The sequence below is a fragment of the Oryctolagus cuniculus genome, chromosome 16 (assembly GCF_051225735.1).
Source record: "Oryctolagus cuniculus isolate XC-2025 breed Fujian yellow rabbit chromosome 16, ASM5122573v1, whole genome shotgun sequence".
Lineage (NCBI taxonomy): Eukaryota > Metazoa > Chordata > Mammalia > Lagomorpha > Leporidae > Oryctolagus > Oryctolagus cuniculus.
In genome coordinates this window covers 3,580,038-3,602,956 of record NC_142882.1, presented here as the reverse complement: position 1 = coordinate 3,602,956, position 22,919 = coordinate 3,580,038, and the positions used below count along the sequence as shown (strand labels likewise).

At 39.4% G+C, this 22,919-nt stretch overlaps 1 protein-coding gene across 1 annotated transcript; it reads right to left on the bottom strand.

Annotated features, from left to right (window-relative positions):
- Positions 1–7,685: 7,685 nt before the first annotated feature.
- On the bottom strand, positions 7,686–21,466 carry LOC100338377 (vomeronasal type-2 receptor 116). Its single transcript, XM_051827904.3, is given in 6 exon segments — positions 7,686–8,620; positions 15,491–15,614; positions 15,962–16,189; positions 16,878–17,684; positions 18,051–18,336; positions 21,267–21,466. Coding segments are annotated over 6 exon segments (2,580 nt in total).
- Positions 21,467–22,919: the final 1,453 nt, after the last annotated feature.

The following is a 22,919-nucleotide window of genomic DNA, read 5'->3' as shown; positions in this document are numbered from 1 at the left end:
TGTATTTTTAGCAAATGGCAGAAAGGCTCTGGAATATTTTGTCTAAATCCCATGAACCATGAGGAAAAGAAACTGATTTTCAAGGGAAAGCAAAATTAATGAAATAGAAATCAGTCTTTGTTTTTGCACATGTTCTACTCATGGCCAAAAATGGTTATTTATATTGGCACACGATTAAATGATTCCCAAAACAGCATCAACATGAACATGACTCTGCACAAGGTCATGGGATTGATTACCTCACCTGAAGGCTAAGGGGCCAGCAGAGGCAGGATATCTAAGTGTGGCGAATGGTGGAGTGCAAGACTTGGCATTTATAACTCAAGCTTCCTCCTTATCAAACCTGAGCATCAGCTTCCATCCCAAATCAGGAAACTAACTCAAGTTTAAAGCTTAAAGGAAGGAGAATCATGAAAATGTAGAACATTTAGAAGATGTTGGAATCATTTATTGGGGGGATGTCAAGTACTATAGATCAAAAGCCTGCCACCTAGTGAAGTTTAATGGCTGCGATCTATTTTTCTTTTTTTTTTTTTAACTTTTATTTAATAGATATAAATTTCCAAAGTATAACTTTTGGATCACAGTGGTTCCCCCCCACAACTTCCCTCCCATCTCCTGCTCCCACTCCCATCCCATTCACATCAAGATTCATTTTCTTTTTTTTTTAACTTTTATTTAATGAATACAAATTTCCAAAGTACGGCTTATGGATTACAATGGCTTCCCCCCCATACCGTCCCTCCCACCCACAACCCTCCCCTTTCCCACTCCCTCTCCCTTCCATTCACATCAAGATTCATTTTCGATTATCTTAATATACAGAAGATCAGTTTAGTATGCATTAAGTAAAGATTTCAACAGTTTGCACCCCCATAGAAACACAAAGTGAAGTATATTGTTTGAGTACTCGTTATAGCATTGAATCTCAATGCACAGCACATTAAGGACAGAGATCCTACATGAGGAGTAAGTGCACAGTGACTCCTGTTGTTGACTTTACCAATTGACACTCCTGTCTATGGCATCAGTAATCTCCCTAAGTTCTTGGATCCTGGCTTCAGAATGGTGCAGGTCCAGCCATTACAGCCAACTGGGGAGTGAACCATTGGATGGAAGAACTCTCTCTCTGTCTCTCTCTCTCTCTCTCTCTCTCTGCCTCTCCTCTCTCTGTGAAACTCTTTCATAAATAAATTAATATATTAATATTTTAAAAAAGAAAAAAATATTTTCTCATGTCTCTATTCTTCCTCTTTTCCTTTGTCATTTTCTAGTGTTTCTCTAATCCCTCTGCCCTCTTCATCTCCTCATCCTCATCCTCCACCTCCTCTTCTTTATAAAGCTATATATGATCTCTGCCAAACAGGCTTTTGCTGACAGTTTGCATGTGGATACATTATATAATTCCATCCTTTATCTCTTTGAACAGGTAATCAGTAGTAAGAGATATTCTGATGCTGGGAAATCTAACAGTTGGGAGTTTAGAGTCTAAAGCAGTTATTTTAAATTCAATGTTGTTTTATTCTGCTGTCATCAACAATGGTCTATTTTTCTTCCATGTGTCTAATAAGGCTGCTTTATAAGGTCCTTATTGAATGATTTTTCACCTGTGAAGTACCTGTGTTCTTATCACGGTCTTTTCCTCCACTTAAGAACCATGTTGGTTTCTCCTGATCATGGGATGATCCCATGTTGAATGATTTCAAGTTCCTCTTCAGACTCAGTGTTTATCTGGGATTCCACATTAATTTGCCCCAGCTTGATGGGGACCTACACACAAATCTTTTCCTATTTTGATGGCTCTTGGCGTTTGTCTGTTGCTGGTTCATGCAAAAATGGACAAGTGTTAACAACCCACTTCCCTTCTTTCTGGGATTTTCTTCTCAAGCAAATTCAGCAAACTAATCAGAATGATATTGTTTGAAAGACCTTGATGTTTTGTTGTAGAAACTCTCATGCTTTATTTGAGAAGAAAGAGAAGGGAATTTCAGATCAATAAACTTGCATTTTTATTTAATGAGGAATAAGGGAAATCCAAAACACAAGGAAGCAGAATTGGGAGAGGATCCTAGTCAACACATGTGGAGCTGAATGCCACAGCCACCCCCAGGTCTACCAGATAAGGCATCACAGAGTGCATCCCAGCAGTCTCCCTGTTTCAGTAAGTGTTCAAGGTGATTCTGAGGGTTGCAGAAACAAGGAAACAAAATTACCCTCCTCTTAAAAAGTTGGCATCTCAGTGAGGTAAGACTTCCTATTCCAGAATTTAAAACTTCCATAATATACTGTTCAAGTAAGATGTAAATTCCTGGCCCAAGGGATACAGGTGCATTAGAATTATTTTACATTACAGGATTACTAGGTTTCACCAAAACAGTGGGGAAGAAACCAGAAGGACTCGCCCTCCTCACAATTCCCCAGGAGAACCCCCAGAGTCACCAACCCAGCTCCTCTCCAGGTCTCACAACCTGGCACAGAGCCTGGAAAGGCCTGTTGAGCTACAGAGCAGTGAGGAGCCAACAGGGGTCAGTGTCAGGAACACACTTTGCTCCTCTGCAGCTCGGCCCTCGGGGGTCGCACACATAAAGACCCAAAACCTCATATTCTGCACCAAAAGAGCAAGGTGGGTTGGGGCCTTTTCTCATTCCTTGTGACACGTGACCCATATTCCTGTACAGGACATGGTTCCTGCCTCTGTCCTCTCATGAGAAACTTGTGCTCACAGTGCTGAGCCTCCTGACTTTGGCTGCAGATCGATGTGGGGGTATTCATTATGGCTGATGTGTGGCTCTCTGCGAATTTCAGGTGTTACTCTGGAGGAGCTGACTTGAGAGGTTCTACAAGAAAAAGCCCTATACCCACCACAAATCACCTCAGTTGCATCACTGCATTCTTGCAGGAATGTTCAAATCCATCTTCGGCCTCAGGCTCCCTCTAGTGTTGTGGTCGGTATTGACCTGACTGAAAGGAAGGGAGACCTGGGCATAATAGCAGTAGACAGCTCCAAGTCAAGACTGGGTGAACTGAAACATCCATGTAATGGAAGCGATCTCCATGGGAACACCAGATGGCCCTGCAGAAATAAACAAGTGTGTGTACAGGAAGTCTGAAAGACTATTTAGATAGGAGCGGCCTCTGAGCAATGGGATTGCAGTTGGTTTTCCTTTCTCCTTTATAAGTGCTTAGATTTATTTGCCTTAAGGATACTATGGAACAGTAACTGAAAACAGGCCAATTTCACATTGAATTTAGAGCTAAATGTCAACGTGTTTCATTTTAATGAAATAAACAAGCCTATCATACAACAGACAACTCATGAAAGGTAAGTCAGCATGGAATATGCTACTCAGAAAATACATAAACATATGATCTAGCTATGGATGATAGAATTATAATCAGATATCATTGGCACATTAACTTGGGAATTAGTTTTTACACGCAAAAATATAGAATTTCAATTCCAGTGATCTTGCCTTTACACACACACACATACACACACAATTGTAAAATGCAAAGACTCAGAGACCAATTGACTTGGATATTGGAAGACACACATGCTAATGGCTATTCATACACAATTGAGTATGACTCAGGAAGTGTTGCTATGTTGAGACAGCCACATAAAGTTATGATAACTCCTACTAAAGTGCTTCTCAGACTATAGCTGCTGAAGACACTGATGGAGGTTTTGGGGAGAAAGAAGTAATTCTATGAAAAACTGATGACTGTACTAGAGAGGATGGGGACATTTAATTTAAGAAACCTCTATTGGGGTAAAGGATATCAAAAGATGATTAGAATCTGCGTGATCTGGTGCTTTTCCACTTATCTTTAAGAATAATGCAGGCCAGCGCTGTGGTTCAATAGGCTAATGCTCCGCCTTGCAGCACCGGCACACTGGGTTCTAGTCCCAGTCAGGGCACCAGATTCTCTCGCAGTTGCCCCTCTTCCAGGCCAGCTCTCTGCTATGGCCAGGGAGTGCAGTGGAGGATGGCCCAAGTCCTTGGGCCCTGCACCCCATGGGAGACCAGGATAAGCACCTGGCTCCTGGCTTCGGATCAGTGCGGTGAGCCGGCTGCAGCACGCCGGCCACAGCGGCCATTGGAGGGTGAACCAATGGCAAAAGGAAGACCTTTCTCTCTGTCTCTCTCACTGTCCACTCTGCCTGTCAAAAAAATAAATAAATAAAAGAAATAAAAAAAGAATAATGGAAATGAGCTGGGCTGTGGTGTAGTATGTTAAGTTTCCACCTTAAGTGCTAGCATCCCACATTTCGTAGGCTCAAGTCCCGGCTGTTCTATAGCAAGAACCCTGTAAGAGTGAAAGGAATTCAACAACAAAAAAACTAAACATCCAGTTAAGTAATGGGAAAAACCTTCATCATGCATTTTTCAAAAAGAAGAAACTGAAAAGGCCAAAGTCACTTAAAAAATTCTCAGGACTACTAGCCATCAGGGAAATGAAATCAAAACCACCATCAGGTTTCACCTTACCCATCATAATGGCTCTCATACAGAAATCAATTAACAACCTATTCTGGAGAGGACTCAGGAAAAAAGGTAGCCTAATCCACAGTTGATGAGAATGTAAACTGATACAGTCATTGTGGAATACAGTATGGAAATTTCTGAGAAAGAAAATAGATCTTCCATGAGACCAAGACAACTGACTCCTAGAAAGTTACCCAAACTAAATGAAATCAGCATGAAAAGGGGTCATCTGTACCCCCAAGTTCATTGCAGCTCAATTCAAAATAGCTAAGATATGGAATCAACCCAGATATCCATCAACTTATGACCGGATAAAGAAATCCTGGCGTGTATACTCTAAGAATGTTTATCAGTAGTAGAAAAAAAAAAAAGAATCCTCTCTTTTGCAACAACATTGATGCAACTGGCATCCATGATACTTAAAGAAATGAGCCAGTATCAGAAAAGACATATGCCATGTGTGTCTAGACAGAATCTAGAAGCAACTTAAAATACAAGGTCAATGGTTCTAAGAAAATGGACAACAGACTCGTTATTGTAAAAAGAAAGAATCATTATTTGACTTATGATATAAAAATGGGATGGTTCAACTTTCGCAAATCAATCAATGTGATACACCACATTAACAAACTGCAGAAGAAAAAACATATGATTATCTCAATAGATGTAGAGAAAGCATTTGATAAAATACAACACCATTTCATGATGAAAACTTACCTAAAGTTTTCATGATGAAAACTCTAAGCAAATTGGGTGTGGAACAAACATTCCTCAACACAATCAAAACAATTTATGAAAAATCCACGGACAGAACCTTATTGAATGGGGAAAAGTTGGAAGCATTTCCACTGAGATCTGGTACCAGACAGGGATGCCCACTCTCACCACTGCTATTCAGTATAGTTCTGGAAGTTTTATACACAGCCATTAGTCAAGAAACAGAAATTAAAGGGATACAAATTGCAAAGGAAGAAGTACAATTATCCCTCTTTGCAGATGATATGACTCTTTATTTAGGGGATCCAAAGAACTCTGTTAAGAGACTATTGGAGCTCATAGAAGAGTTTGGCAAAGTAGCAGGATATAAAGTCAATGCACAATAAGCAACAGCCTTTGTATACACAGGCAATACCATGGCTGAGAAATAAATTATATGATCTATCCCATTCACAAGAGCTACAAAAAAAAAACAAGTACCTTTGAATAAACTTAACAAAGGACATCAAAGATCTCTACAATGAGAATTATAAAATCTTTTTTTTTTTTTGTTTTTGAAAAGGCAGAGTGGACAGTGAGAGAGAGAGACAGAGAGAAAGGTCTTCCTTTTTGCGGTTGGTTCACCCTCCAATGGCCGTTGCAGCCGGCGCGCTGCAGCTGGCACATTGTGCTGTTCCGAAGCCAGGAGCCAGGTGCTTCTCCTGGTCTCCCATGCGGGTGCAGGGCCAAAACACTTGGGTAATCCTCCACTGCACTCCTGGGCCATAACAGAGAGCTGTCCTGGAAGACGGGCAACCAGGACAGAATCCGGTGCTCCGACTGGGACTAGAACTTGGTGTGCTGGCACTGCCGGTGGAAGATTAGCCTATTGAGCCATGGCACTGGCAAGAGAATTATAAAATCTTAAAGAAAGAAATAGAAGAGGATACCAATAAATTGAAAATTCTTCCATGCACATGGATTGGAAGAATCAATATCATCAAAACTTCCATTCTCCCAAAAGCAATTTATAGATTCAGTGTGATACCAATCAAAATGCCAAAGAAATTCTCAGATCTTGAAAAAATTATGCTGAAATTCATATGGAAGCACAGGAGACCTGAAATAGCTAAAGCAATCTTGTACAACAAAAACAAAGCCAGAGGCACCACAATACCAGATTTCAAGACTTACCACAGTGGATCTATAATCAAAACAGCCTGGTATCACAATGGATGGGTAGAACAATGGAACAGAATGGAAACACCAGAAATCAATCCAAGCATCTATAGCCAACTTATATTTGATCAAGGAGCTAAAACAAATTCCTGAAGAAAGGACAGTCCATTCAACAAATAGTGCTGGTAAAATGGATTACCCATGCAGAAGCATGAAGCAAGACCCCTACCTTATATCTTACACAAAAATCCACTCACTATGACCGGCACTTTCAAATTATTAGAGGACATCAAAGAAACCCTGCAAGATATAGGCACAGGTAAAGATTTCTTGGAATAGACCCCAGAGGTACAGGAAGTCAAAGCCAATATTCACAGTTGGATTACATCAAAAATCACTTTCTTATGTCTGGTATTGGCAAAAGTAAATCAAAGCCAGATTGATAATAAATAGAAATGAAGAGATGGAAAAGAAGTTTACAGAATCACTTCTATGTATAATGAAAACTTGATGTGTGATTATCACATCATTATATTTATTTATTTTTTTACATCATTTTAAATTCATATGAAATGATATATAATTCAGCATTTTCTTGACAATGAATTACACATTATAATGATTTAACATGTCTAAAGATTGTGCTGAAATATTTCAACTATATTAATAAGCTTATTTTAATATAGACTAATGAATTAATAAAAACAAAGAAATGTGTAACTCATTTTATTAAAATATGAATATGACAATGTCAATGAGTTGACATTGAAAATACAGGATTGAAAAGAAATGAAAAGTTTCAAGGGGAGCCTTTATCTGAGATTGGTTTTGTGCTTATGAACATAAAACCCAGACTAAGAAATTAGTTCATAGTATTATTTTGAAGAGAGAAGGAATGGGTACAGCATGGGGGTATAGTGGCTATAAGTAGCACCTATAACCCCAACATCCCATGTTGGTGCCAGTTCATGTCTTGTCCGCTCCACTTGCAATCCAGCTTTTTGTTAAGATCTAGAAAATGCTTTGGAAGATGGCCTAAGCCTTTCTGTCCTTGACACTCACATGAAAACCTGAATTAATCTCCTTGCTTTGGCATGAACTAGCACTGGGCCACTACAGATATCTTCAGATTCCATTACCAGATGGAAGGTTTCTCCCACTCTCTATCTTCATTTTCTGTAAATTGGACCTTCAGAACAAAAACATATTAAGAAAAGTATAAATTGTTCATAAGGAGGGTACATTATACAAGTTATTTTTAACATCAGAATGCAAAATGTTTTATAATATTAGATTCTAACCAATAAAAACTGAGAGAGCCTAAGAGCTACACCTGAGAACATATGTTTCCTTAGAAATTCTTCTATCCCTTAATCCTTTCAAAGCATTCTTCTCAGGTCTTAGGAGAATAATGTAGCACTTGGGGACAAAGATGCAGCCCAGGAGCCCCGCACTGGAGCACAAGATGGAGAAGACCTCCACAGCCACCATGACCTTCCCCTTGGTGCTGTGGTAGACAGGCAGGAAGGTCGCCCAGACACTGCAGAACACCAGCATGCTGAATGTCAGGAACTTGGCTTCATTGAACTTGTCAGGCAGATTCCTGGCTAGGAAAGCCACAGTGAAGCTTGCCATGGCCAAGGAGCCCAGGTAGCCCAGGACACAGTAGAAGGCAATGACTGAGCCCTTGTTACACATCAGGATGATGTGGCCATGCTCTGAGTGTGCATCTGTGTCAATAAAGGGAGGAGAAGTCCCAAGCCAGATGCCGCAGAGAGCCAGTTGGATCAGGGAGCAGATGGGAATAATGGAGTTAGGTACCCCTGATATCAGCCAGTGTCTCATCCTTCTCCCTGGGGCAGTGACCTTGAAGGCCAGAAGCACAGTGATAGTTTTGGCCAGGACAGTGGAAACAGCCACGGTGAATGCCACTCCAAACATGGTCTGCTGGAGGACACAGGTGGTTGTGTTGGGACGACCAATAAACAATAAGGAGCAGAGGAAGCAGAAGATGAGGGCGATGAGCAGCATGTAGCTGAGACAATGATTGTTGGCCTTGACTATGGGAGTGTCTCGGTGCTTCACAAAGACCCCAAGAACCACAGCAGTGAGGACAGAGAAGCACAAAGCTGTGCAGACCAAGGTCATCCCCAGGGGATCTTCAAAAGACAGAAAGGTCACTTTTTTGTGGAAGCACTGGTTTCGCTCTGTGTTGGCATACTGATGATCCAGACACTTCATACACTGGTCCATATCTGGCAAGAAACGTACAAGAACATCATCCTGAGTTCAGTTATTTCTGATTCACAAGGACCTTCTGGAATAACGGACATAGCTAGTTTAGGCAAATAGCCCTAATTTGATGTTGAAATAGCATATAAAATAACATCTAGGAAATTATTAGCCATTATTCATGCCCATCTTCCTCATGTTAGCCAGAGTTATTACTTCATCTCTCTAACTACCTTGCGTACTGATGAGTACATGTACTTTTTCTCCTAACCAAGACCTACAGGCTACTCTCTGAAACTACTCCTGGTGCTTTAAATCCTACCTTTTTTTGCCTGTATCATTTTAACACCGCAAATTCATTCTTCGTGGTTTCTCCACACTTGGAAGTGGTGATCAAGATTCCAGAGGTTTCCATGTATTATGAAGACTACTCTGACCTTTATATATGGCACATGCTTGATGCATCCTCACTTTAAACAAGAGCAAGCAGCAGTCCTTGTTTTCTTAAGTTTTTATATAGTGATTGCATTTTTTCATATTTTTTATTTTAAAGTTTTTATTCAACAAATGCATTTTTTCATAGATAGAACTTTAGAAATATTGTGTTTCTTTCCCCTAAACCCACCCTCCCATCCCAACTCTCATCCCACCTCCCTCACCCTCTCCCATCTCCTTCTTCATTATGTTACATTTTTATTTGATTTTATATACAGAGGACCAACTCCATATAACATATAGATTTCAATAGTTTGCATCCACACAGACACACTACATATAGAGTACAGTTTGAGAAAAAATTGCAGTCGATTCTCACAGTTCAACTCATTATGAATGGAGTTACTAAATGGGGAATAAATGCACAGTGATTTCGTTGTTCCGTTAACAATTAACACTTGTACGTATGATATCAGTGATCACCCAAGGCTCTTGCCATGGGCTGCCAAGGCTATGGAAGTCCTCTGTAACCATAGACTCCATCAGCATTTGGACACTGCCATAAGCAAAGTGGATGGTCTCTCTTCCCTTCTGAGAAGAGTATATCCTTCTTTGACGATCATTTCTTTCCACTGGGGTCTCACAGAGATCCTCCATGTAGCCTATTTTTTGGCCAGAGTGTTCGCTTTCCATGCCTGCAGTGAGCCCTTGTTTTATTGGTGTTATTCCCTCTGTACTCTCATCGCCTAATCAATGACCAAAGGCCCCAGTCTTTATTTCTAATGAGTGTTTTTATTTATTTATAATTTAATGGAAATGCAGAGTTTCAGAAGGAGGCAGAGAAGTATGAGGGAGAGAGAGGGAGAGGGAGAGAGAGAAGGACAGGAGGGCAGGGAGAAAAAGAGAGGGAGAAAGGAAAAGAGTGAAAAAGAGAAAGAAAGACATCTTCCACCAGTGATTCACACCCCAAATGATGGCAATAAATGGAACTAGGCTGTCTTAGGGCAATAAATGGGATCTTCTTCTGGGTCTCCTACATGGTGTGGACTCAGAAACTTGGGCCATCTTCTATTGCTTTCCTAAGCATCAGCAGAGAGCTGCATTGGAAGTGAAGCAGCTGAGACTGGAACCGCTGCCCAACTGGGATGCTGGCATCCCAGTCAGAGACTTCAACTGCTATGATGCAGCACTGGCCCCAGGTTCCCACCCTTAGTGTCATGCACTGGGAGATTGACTTTGTGAATTTTGGGTGCACAGAAAGCACACAACGATCTCACTAAACCACATCTCTCTAAGGTAGGATCTGGATAGTCATTCTATGGGCAAGCACTGATTGAGAGATCACCATTAGAAAACAGATGATCAAGCTCTAGAGAAACACAGAAGAGTTGTACACTTGATACCTTCTGGATAAGATGCCACCCTTGAGCAAATTTCCATCAAGGAACACACTGGGATGCTGCCTGTAATCAAAGTCTGTCTGTAGATCACCTTGAACCCTACTGGCATATTTCCACTTTGCTGCCTTTTTATTCTTGAACATGAATTTTATCTCCATCTCTGCCAGTATCCGCTTCTTTTTCCATACATTTCTCCATCAATGTCAGTTGTCACAACCCGCAGATGTCTTCCAAAGTTTAGGTGGTCTTATTTTTGGATAGTTCATACTTTTGAGACATTACATGTGCTCATCTTTCAGAGCTTTGTTTTCCAGAATTGATAAGCAAAAATATCTCTTTTTGTATTTAATCTAGTATTCCAGCACTACTTAACTCAATTACTGATTTTTGATTGTATTACACCATCCCAATATCAGTTGAGAATGATGCCATTTTAAATCTTCCTTTACAATAACTTGCATGGCTTTCATTTTTATTATATACACAAAGAGACCAATGGGTAATTTCCTGCAGAAGTTACATTCTTTCTGCAACTTTGTATACAATCTTCAGCCATAACTTCCATGTTTTTGGCATTCTAAAATACACTTTAGGATTGAAAACTGATCCTTCTTTTTGGCATTTTGTGTTGTTTTGTTCTTTTTTTATAATTCTTAGATAACTTAAATTTATTAAATGGTTTTCTTCAGAAATGCTCATTCTTATTACTATTTTTCAAGGATTATAAACTGAGTTACAATTTATGCAAGACATTGGGCATAATGTAACCTATTTAAAAATACTGTTGGGTTTACATTGTTTAAAATTTCTATGTGTGAATTTATTCCAACAACAGTGTCTTACAAGTTCATTTTGCTGAAATATCTGGCAGTATTTGATCAAACAAATTAAGATGTTCCTGTAGACAGTGAGAGACAGAGAGAGAGGTCTAACTTTTGCCGTTGGTTCACCCTCCAATGGCCACCATGGCCGGCACACCACGCTGATCCAATGGCAGGAGCCAGGTGCTTATCCTGGTCTCCCATGTGGTGCAGGGCCAAAGCACTTGGGCCATCCTCCACTGCACTCCCGGGCCACAGCAGAGAGCTGGCCTGGAAGAGGGGCAACCAGGACAGAATCCGGTGCCCCGAGAGGGACTAGAACCCAGTGTGCCAGCGCCGCTAGGTGGAGGATTAGCCTGTTGAGCCGCGGCACCAGCTGCTGAATTCTAACAGACATTTAAAGAAGAACTAATCCCATTTCTTCTCAAACTATTCAGAACAATCGAAAAAGAGGGAATCCTCCCAAATTCTTTCTATGAATCCAGCATCACCTTAATCCCTAAGCCAGAGAAAGATGCAACACTGAAAGAAAATTGTAGACCCATATCCCTAATGAACATAGATGCAAAAATCCTCAATAAAATTCTCGCCAATAGACTACAACAACACAACACAAAAATCATCCACCCAGACCAAGTGGGATTCATCCCTGGCATGCAGGGATGGTTCAACATTTATAAATCAATCAATGTGATTCACCACATTAACAGACTGCAAAAGAAAAACCGTATGATTATCTCAATAGACGCCGAGAAAGCATTTGATAAAATACAACACCCTTTCATGATGAAAACTCTAAGCAAATTGGGTATAGAAGGAACATTCCTCAATATAATCAAAGCAATTTATGAAAAACCCACGGCCAGCATCCTATTGAATGGGGAAAAGTTGGAAGCATTTCCACTGAGATCTGGCACCAGGCAGGGATACCCACTCTCACCACTGATATTTAATATAGTTCTGGAAGTTTTAGCCAGAGCCATCAGACAAGAAAAAGAAATTAAAGGAATACAAATTGAGAAGGAAGAAGTCAAACTATCCTTCTTTGCAGACAATATGATTCTTTACTTAGAGGATCCAAAGAACTCTTTTAAGAGACTATTGGAACTCATAGAGGAGTTTGGCAAAGTGGCAGGATATAAAATCAATGCACAAAAATCAACAGCCTTTGTATATACAAGCAATGCCATGACTGAGAAAGAACTGCTAAGATCAATCCCATTCACAATAGCTAAAAAAACAATCAAATACCTTGGAATAATCTTAACCAAGGACGTTAAAGATCTCTATGATGAGAATTACAAAATCTTAAAGAAAGAAATAGAAGAGGATACCAAAAAATGGAAAAATCTTCCATGCTCATGGATTGGAAGAATCAACATCATCAAAATGTCCATTCTCCCTAAAGCAATTTATAGATTCAATGCAATTCCAATCAGGATACCAAAGACATTCTTCTCAGATCTAGAGAAAATGATGCTGAAATTTATATGGAGGCACAAGAGACCTCGAATAGCTAAAGCAATCTTGTACAACAACAACAACAACAACAACAAAGCGGAGGCATCTCAATACCAGATTTCAGGACATACTACAGGGCAGTCGTAATCAAAACAACATGGTACTGGTACAGAAACAGATGGATAGACCAATGGAACAGAATTGAAACACCAGAAATCAACCCAAACATCTACAGCCAACTTATATTTGATCAAGGATCTAAAACCAATTCCTGGAGCAAGGACACTCTATTCAATAAATGGTGCTGGGAAAACTGGATTTCCACGTGCAGCACCATCAAGCAAGACCCCTACCTTACACCTTACACAAAAATCCATTCAACATGGATTAAAGACCTAAATCTATGAACTGACACCATCAAGTTATTAGAGAACATTGGAGAAACCCTTCAATTATTGGCACAGGCAAAGAGTTTCTGGAAAAGACCACGGAGGCACAGGAAGTCAAAGCCAAAATCAACTATTGGGATTGCATCAAATTGAGAAGTTTCTGTACTGCAAAAGAAACAGGCAGGAGAGTGAAGAGACAACCGACAGAATGGGAAAAACTATTTGCAAACTATGCAACAGATAAAGGGTTAATAACCAGAATCTACAAAGAGTTCAAGAAACTCCACAAAAACAAAACCAACAACCCACTTAAGAGATGGGCCAAGGACCTCAATAGACATTTTTCAAAAGAGGAAATCCAAATGGCCAAAAGGCACATGAAAAAATGTTCAAGGTCACTAGCAATCAGGGAAATGCAAATCAAAACCACAATGAGGTTTCACCTCACCCCGGTTAGAATGGCTAACATGCAGAAGTCTAGCAACAACAGATGTTGGCGAGGATGTGGGGAAAAAGGGACACTAACCCACTGTTGGTGGGAATGCAAACTGGTCAAGCCACTATGGAAGTCAGTCTGGAGATTCCTCACAAACCTGAAGATAGCCCCCCGTTCGACCCAGCCATCCCACTCCTTGGAATTTACCCTAAGGAAATGAAATTGGCAAACAAAAAAGCAGTCTGCACCCTAATGTTTATTGCAGCACAATTCACAATAGCTAAGACCTGGAACCGACCTAAATGCCCATCAACGGTAGACTGGATAAAGAAATTATGGGATATGTACTCTTTAGAATACTATACCGCAGTAAGAAACAACGAAATCCAGTCATTTGCAACAAGATGGAGGAATCTGGAACACATCATGCTGAGTGAAATAAGCCAGTCCCAAAGGGGCAAAAACCATATGTTCTCCCTGATCCGTGATGACTGACTGAACACCAAAAAGGAAACCTGTTGAAGTTAAATGGACACTATGAGAAACGGTGACTTGATCAGCATAGCCCTGACTGTTAATGAACAACTTAATACATTATCCCTCTTAGTATTTTTTGTTGGTTCTACTTAATATGACTGGTTTAATTCTGTAATTAATACACAGTTATTCTTAAGTGTTGAAATTTAACTGAAATGTCATCCCTGTTAAACATAAGAGTGGGAATAAGAGAGGGAAGAGATGTATAATTTGGGACATGCTCAAGCTGACTTGCCCCAAATGGTAGAGTTAGAACCATACCAGGGGATTCCAATTCAATCCCATCAAGGCGGCATGTACCAATGCCATCTCACTATTCCAAGTGATCAATTTCAGTTCACAATTGATCATAATGAAAGGACTAAGAGTCAAAGGGATCACATAAACAAGACTAGTGTCTGCTAATACTAACCGATAGAATAAATAAAGGGGAGAGTGATCCAACATGGGAAGGGAGATACTCAGCAGACTCATAGAATGGCAGATGTCCTAAACAGCACTGTGGCCTCAGAATCAGCCCTAAAGGCATTCGGATCTGGCTGAAAAGCTCATGAGAGTATTTCAGGCATGGAAAGCCAGGACCCTCTGAAGAAAAAAAAAAAAAAAAAAAAAACACCTAAATGAAATGTCTCTCTGAGTGAGATCCCAGTGGAAAGAACAGGTCTTCAAAGAAGGAGGTACCTTTCTCTGAAGGGAGGAGAGAACTTCCACTTTGACCATGGCCTTGTCTAAACAAGGTAAGAGTCGGAGAACTCAAAAGGCTTCCATAGCCATTGAAACTCTTGACTGGAGCATAGGGAGATTACTGATGCCATAAACAGGAGTATCAATTTGTAAAGTCAACAACAGGAGCCACTGTGCACTTACTCCTCATGTAGGATTTCTGTCCTTACCATGGATGTCAGCCTGTATTCTTTCAAAATAAATTTTACTCATGAGTGTGTATGAGTGTAAGCATATGAATGTTCCTGAAGATTTATATTTTGATATGCAATGATTTTGCTCAAAGGCTAAGGTTAGCTCGTTTATGATATCTGATGAGTATTATCCTCAGCATGATATACTGTATAATTTCTAATACAGTTTTTCAAATTACACACAGTTTGATGAGAGTTGTGCTTTCTCACTCCAAGCATGCTATGCTTGAATTAGTTGAAAGCGTTTTATCTATTTATGTACAAGGAACACAGACATGAATTTACCAAAATGATTTTGCAAATACTACATGCAGTAAAGTATAGTGTGCAAACTTTTATCATTTTAAGGGTTATTACTGAATATAAGGTTTAACTTCTACCAGAAGGTGAAAAGAATCTTCTCAGCAGTCATACTCCACATCCTTTTCTTTCCATGGAGAAGAGGAATATTTTAAGAAACAGGTGTTAACTTCTCCATGAGGCTGGCACTGACTTACCTGTCTGATTGGAAATCTCATTCTCAGGACAAGGTGTGCAATCAAAACAACAGGTAGGCTTCCCCTCCAGAGAGGCTTTCCTGAATCCAGGGCTGCAACTCTCACTGCATACTGAACGTGGAGTCTGAGAAAAATCAAATGAATATTGGTCATATTGGGAATGTTACTTCTGTTCCAAGTAGAGGGTTTTCAAGTCCTGCACAACCTGTTCTCTTAAGCTGTAGATACCTATTTCTGACAAAATGATTGCATGCAAGTTTATTTTCTAAATAAATGGAATCAAAACATGTGGAGGAACAAGTACGTGTAGTGTCCAACCTCAGACACTAAAAACATAAGAAAGTATTTAGATTGGAAGGGGTGTAGTTTAATGTCTCTAAGTGTGTTTTTAATAAGCCAAGTGGCACAAATCCCCATATGAATTGTGGGTAACAATGTGCATTGTGAACCTTATGATCAGGTGCAACTTACCTCTGTAATTCCTGTGGCCCATTCTATCAAATTCTCAGAGAGAGACAACTTCTGGCTCTGTGAGGCATAAGGGGAAAACTGTCCTACTTTAACCTTACGTCCAACACCATATGGAAAATTCCAAAAGTTGAGAATGTCATATTCAGCTTCCAAATTCGTCATGTGATTCAAATTCACTAGGTCACCCACAGGATTGGTAAATTGGAGGTTCTTGAGAAACGGGTGCAACTGAAAAAATACATCATATTCACATGAAGACTGCCCAAGCAATAACACATCAAACCCAGGTTAGAGAAAGCCTTTTGTCTGTAATCACAAATAAACAAAGGGAACTTTTTATAGCTACCCAATGAATTAAAACTAAAAACCTGATGAGAACTACATCAAAGTAAGTATGATTTCACTCATTTTCATCTAAAAACTAGGGCAATCAAAAATATCTAACTGTGAGATTCTGATCATTTCCAACTGTGGACTCCATGCTACCAACACTCACTTATTTTCTCAGTGTACCTAGGACAACCATCTGTAGTACAGTTACCAGGATAAAAAATATGCAATTTAATGAGATGTCTTATGTACATTGTGGATGAACATACTCAACAACATTTGACACTAAAAAGTAATAATTTTTTACCGTTGAGACTGAAAACAGAATGACAGAGTCTAGGTATTCACAAGTCCTAATTAAACTGACAGGATGGGAGAGTACTTTTTAAGACACAACACTGAAGCTTATCCAAGTTACCTTCCCACTTGTCAATGGAACCCTGTGTCTTATGACAAATTACAAGCAGAGGCTCATATATATCTTGTGATTGGAGAAATGTTCCCAAGCTACTTGGTTTGAACACCGGCAGAAGCTCTTAAGGGGATCACTTCAGGAGTACATGTCATACAATGGAAACCAAATTACCTGCCAGGGAGAAAATGCCACCTTTGCCCCATTGTTCACTGGCTGCATTTCTACCTCTTGTAGAAGCATCTCATGTACGCTGTGGGCCACAGCATACACAGCATTATATATGTTGTAACTCCCATCACTCATGGTCATATCAAAACGATGTGGAGGCAAGGATTCCAAGGAGGCATTCAGTGGACAGTTCTGCAAAGTTTTACAGGATGCCCCAGTAACTGAGCAATCAAAAACCAATAACCAGAATCTTAAGAGGTAAAAGTCTTCTGGATATTTTGAAGGATTAGCTGTCTGAAGAAAGTTTTTGAAACCAGAGATCTCACCATGGTGGTGTGAAAAAATGAGAGTCCCATGGAATGAGTGGAGTAGGAAAGGATCCTCAAAACTGGCAAAATCCCATTGTGAGGTGGTGACCCAGACTTTCCATGTCATTACACGTTCCCATGTTGGAAAGCTGATGCCTATGAGTGAATCAGTGTCACAGAAAAGAATCACCACATTTGCTGATGATTTTAGGATCTGGATATGAAACCTATTCTGGAGTGAAATATAAGACTCCTCAGTGACTGCGATCAATTCCACAAAGTCCACACAGATGCCATTCTTCTGCAGCTCTACTTTCAAATTGGACATAAACTGAATACCTTTTGGGAGGTCTGAGATGGCCAAACCCACCCACGTCCAGCTGAAATGAAGCATCAAGGAGACTATGCCAAGGGCCAGAGAAGTGTCTTTGGGGGCCATCTGATAGAGGGAAGGAAACTGACCACTGTCACTCAGAAGTGGTTCAAAAGACCCAAGAGTCAGCTAAGAGAAAATGCAAGAAATATGTGTAAGGATATTGCCATAGTGTACTATCTTACTCCTGAAGAAATTAAGCAGATGATGGAAGCATCAGAAGATTTTACAATATTTCATTTTTCTCATCCCCCTGCATGAAAACATCCTAGTTCCTGAGACATTACATTCACAGATTAAGGAAAACATTTCTCATTTTCACTTGCCAACACTCTGCTTCTGATAATATGTGGCTAATCCACCTAATCTCTATACGCCTTCACTTTTGATCACATGCTGTGGCAAGTGTATTTGGTTCTGTCACTTAAATTTTTGGGTCTAAGTCAGGCACCTCAGGTGATGTGTTTTATCCCTCTCTTTCACTTACACACTCACCTATGGAATTTTGTAGAGTTCCAGCAGTGTCCCTACTTGGACAGCAATGCTTGTTCCTGATATTACAGCTACAGACTTGCTCCATTTCCTACACATGTAATTAGGAACATCCTCTTCTAATCCTGCAAGCCAGATGAAGGGATTCTGCATCACCATCATGTCACTGTGCATGACATTATAGAGATCAAATCCCAAGGTCACATTGGGTAAAAGCTGGGGGTTCTTGTTGATCTCCTCAATAGCAAAAACCAAGGCCAGAACATACTGGTAGTTTTTGGACTGAAACCTGTATGAAAGGCACAAGGATCTTTAAGGGAGAAGCCTCAAATCCAGATTATCATCAATTCTTCTGTAATAACTGTAACAGATGGATTGGTCTTGGCCAAAGATTCATATGTTCTAATGATTATCTGCACATTTGCTGAGGACAGCGTGTTAAGAGTGTTGAATTTGCAGGACACATGTCCTCACCAGAACCATAGCTGCTACTCCCTTGACCTCGGTCTCCCAGCCTAAATGATTCTGAAAATAAGATCTGCTTTTACATTATAATGTCTTGGGCATGTTATCACATGGCTGTCCATGCAGCCAAAGAAAATGATCTTATTTTTAATATAAACCTATTAATTTAAATCATCTCTGGCAACAACTACGTCTTCTAAGTTTTTATATTTGATATCTAAATACTATAATATGCTCTGGAATGCCCTTTCAAAAGTTTATGCACACCTAGAAAGAACATTCATATTTCAAAGAAAACTTGACAAGGAAAGGTGCATCTTTAGCACTGCCTCTACAAATACTCCTATATTTGGAAACTACAATGATGCTTCATCTTATCACATCATTATATGCTTCTTGAAATAGGAGTCCTATGATCATAAGGCTGCAGGTTGTAATGGGATAAGAGAGTAACTCAACTGAAGGCTATGCGATCACATAGAAGGATGACGTCAAAGCACTGAGAATGGTAGATGTAAGTCTGGATATATCCTGAAAAATCTCTTCCCCAACAAACTCACCCATCAACCACCATCACAAGCCAGGAAAATGAAATCAGATTCAGAGCTTGAAAGAAGGAAATCAGTGAAAAGGGAGGGACACTTTAGAAAAGACTGAAACACTCCCCGGTTGGAGTTTTAATGCTTTACAACTAAGACAGTCATGCATTTATTTTGAACACTAGGTATATATTAAAGTAAATCATTATCAGTGGTAAAAGTATATACTCCAAACTGGCCTTATTCACCCAATTTTCCCTACAGAACCAAACATAAATATCCTTCCATGCAAAGAACATGATGCATTTCTACTTTCCAGGTTCTGACATTTCACAAAGTGTGTAAATGAGGAGCCCCTTGTATGTATTTCAGATTTATTGTGTGTTGAGTCATTATGAATAGACTAGGTCATGTACACTGATATTAAGGGTCACTGTGTGCTCCAGAGGAAGTGACAGTTTTTCTTTTCTTGGTTCATGTTGCAACATAATATGTATGTATGCATGCATATTATATACATATTCTGCCTATATATTTACATATAGGTATCTATTACCATGTAAAGAGCTGCTCAATATCTATTGTTTTATATAAATCTCATTTCTATAAATATTTGTTATCCAAATATTTCACTCATACTTTGTATATAATGAAGAACTTTAAAAATCCTTGCTAAGAGTATCAAATAATATTCCATTTTGTAGTTCATATTTCTCTGTTCCCCTCCTCATTCTTGACATTTCCATCAATTCCTTAACCTCTCATTTCTTATTCCCGCTGCCATTGGTATAAAAGGTCTAAAAGATTTTTGGACACACTGGGCATTTTTGAGAGTTGCCTTTTCAATCTGTTTTATGTTGTGTTTCTTATCTCTAAGAACAGTTTATAAATAATTATTGGGTGTTCTAAAGTTGTTGAATCTTATATTATATTCCCAAGTATCATTAACACAGGCATTTTCTCCTGGGTTTGCTAAGATTTGGTTATGATCTCCAGTTGGCAAGGTATACATCTTGGAGGAACCTGGGCTCTATTCATAGACTCTATTCCTACTACGGGAAATTTACACTCTTCTGGTCTCCATCATTTAGGGTACATGTAAATGATGTACTGCATGCATAACCATGGGAAATACCACTACTAATAATAAATAAATATTTCATAATTGGGATGTCATGTGCACTATCAAAATAGGCAAATTCACAAAAATCATGTGAAGTGAATAATATCATTATACCAAGCTGGTATCCATTAGATTTTTTCTGGATAGAACTTAGGACAAATGCCTAAAATACTTGATCAGTTGTCTCACCTTTGTGGCACTAACTATAGTTCTCAATTCCATTGGCTTTAATGATACTGCAATGATATATGTCCTAATATCTACCTTCTATCAAAGATCTATGTATCATCAACCTACTTTTATAGCTTACAGTAGAAACCAATTAGAAATTAGCACCAAAATAAACAGATGTGAGGAAAACAATTTCACTGTTCTACAAGATACTATATTCTGGAGGCATGAAATATTCCTATATAAATATATATGAAACATTTATATTTAGCTACAGGTAGACCGTATCTTAAAGATGGGCAGAGCAGAATAATCCCTCTTCTGAAATGTATTTTTCCAGAAAAAGAATCAGGGGTGCATCCTGAATGTGTAGATTCCAACCATTACAGTTCTTATGGGTATATTCATCATTAACATACAATTATTATTATACTTGTGGCCTGAGGTTACTTTTACCTAGTAAAATCTTACTTTCTTGAATATCTTTTCTTCTTTTTGACTGTAGAAGAAATGAAGTGAGCTCATGGCCCCAAATCTAATATGTAGCAGAAAAGTTTGTGAGCACATGTGGAAGAGCTCATGTAACTCAGGGTTGTTCATTTCAGTGCATGGGTTCTGTAAGAACCTGCTACTGAGGCACAATAGGCCCCTGAGCTGATGAACAGGGACAGCGAAGGACAAGAAGATCCCAACCAGACTCTCCTTTCTCCTATGATGAGATAACATTTCCCTGAACAATTCAATGTGCCAGGCAGAAAGAAATGTCTTCCACATGCCCCAAGTTAATTATCAGAACTTTTTAGGTGGGACAGAAATGGAAAGGGCAGGGACACACAACACATGTGCCTATCCATCTGCAGACCCAATAGCAAGCATCTATTATGTAAATCAAGGAAAATGATTATGGCAAAGAGAACTTACCCTTTGAATGTGATATCGTTTTTGAAAATATTAATCATTCTGTCCACAAGGTATATGTAAATAGGGAAAAAAGCAGCGATCTCAATGTCTCCATCCTTGTAATAACTCCGTTCCATCTGGAAAAAGCAGTTCTGATCATCATCACAAGTCACAAGGAGACACAATTGCAAAAAGAGCAACAGAAAATTCAAAGGGAACATCTTCAAAGTCTGTGAAAACCCTAGGACACAACCATAGTGGAACTTGAAGGGTCATGCATGTGCATACAAATAGCATGTGTGTGTGTGTGTGTGTGTGTGTGTGTGTGTATGATTCCTCGCATCAAGCCATTTTAACACTGCTCAATCTGATTTCTTTCTACCATCTGTCCATTCATCCATGTGGGAATCTTGGAACCCTTTCTACCCTGAGGCTCTGCAGATCAGGGCTTCTGTCCTGATAAACAACACAAGAAGGAAAACATGTTTGTGAATCATCCTCTTCACCCCAGGTGCAAGTATTTCCTCCAAGTCCATGGGTACAAAGACTCAAGGGCATAAATTCTATTAGTTACATTTGGTCCATGGGCTTTGTCAATAAACCTCTCCATGAACTTTTGGCAATTATGTACCTGGATTGCATCAGAGGGCATGAAGAGAGGCATCAGGTGAGTTTCTCAGAAAGTTTTCAGACCAGAAAAATCCAGTGTAACACACTTCAAAGACCCAAAGAACAATAGGGCAGCCTCCAGACACCATGTTCTGGGGAGCCACACATTGCCTTGATGCCACACAGACCCAAAGCACATCCTGTTTACAAAGATACCCAATAGGCCTTCTGATTCTCAAGCACTGTGGAACCAGTAATCACCCTGAATTCAGGAGTTTCATTCTGTATGTCAAATCATCACATCTTCAGTTGTAAAATATGAAACCCTTCCACATTGCTGTTAACCATGGTAATCTCATGGTAATCTGTTTTCACACTAAAACCTTGGTTAATACTCTCATGAGAACTAGGGACTATTTGAGGACTTCTCACTTTTTACTATAAGGCAGACAATACTAGCTGGAAGTCATCACTTTATTCCCACCACGACAAACACCAAGGGCAGGATGATGCATACAGATACTTGTACTTCTTGAATGTAAATGACTTTAAGGACTCATGTAGGACACCATCAGGGCAGCTACATACCTTTAACACTTTGCAAAACCAACAGACTGCACAACACAACTGAACAAAATGGATAGCATGTCTTGTAAGCAGTAATGATGATCAACACTGACTAATCATTTGTGCTTGCATATCAGTGTGAGGTATCACTAATGGAGTAAATCTAATGAGGAGGGAAACAAGAGAGCATGGAAGAGAACTCTGTTATTCCACTCAGAAGTTTCCTAAACTCAAACTTCTATCAATGAGTTCCCTAATATTATAAGCAAAACACATTCTCCATTGCCTAGTCAATGCTCTGATGCCATTAGTGAGATTTTGAATACAGGCTCATGCAAATTGAGATGAAGTATAGGCACAAAACACAGAAAATTCACTGACTTGCATAAAATTGAAAATATAATGTCTTGATGAGTTAGATTTATTACCAGTACAATGACAAAACTTGTTGTCTATTCAGTTAAACAAGAAAAGTAAATCTAAATCAGAGAGCAAACA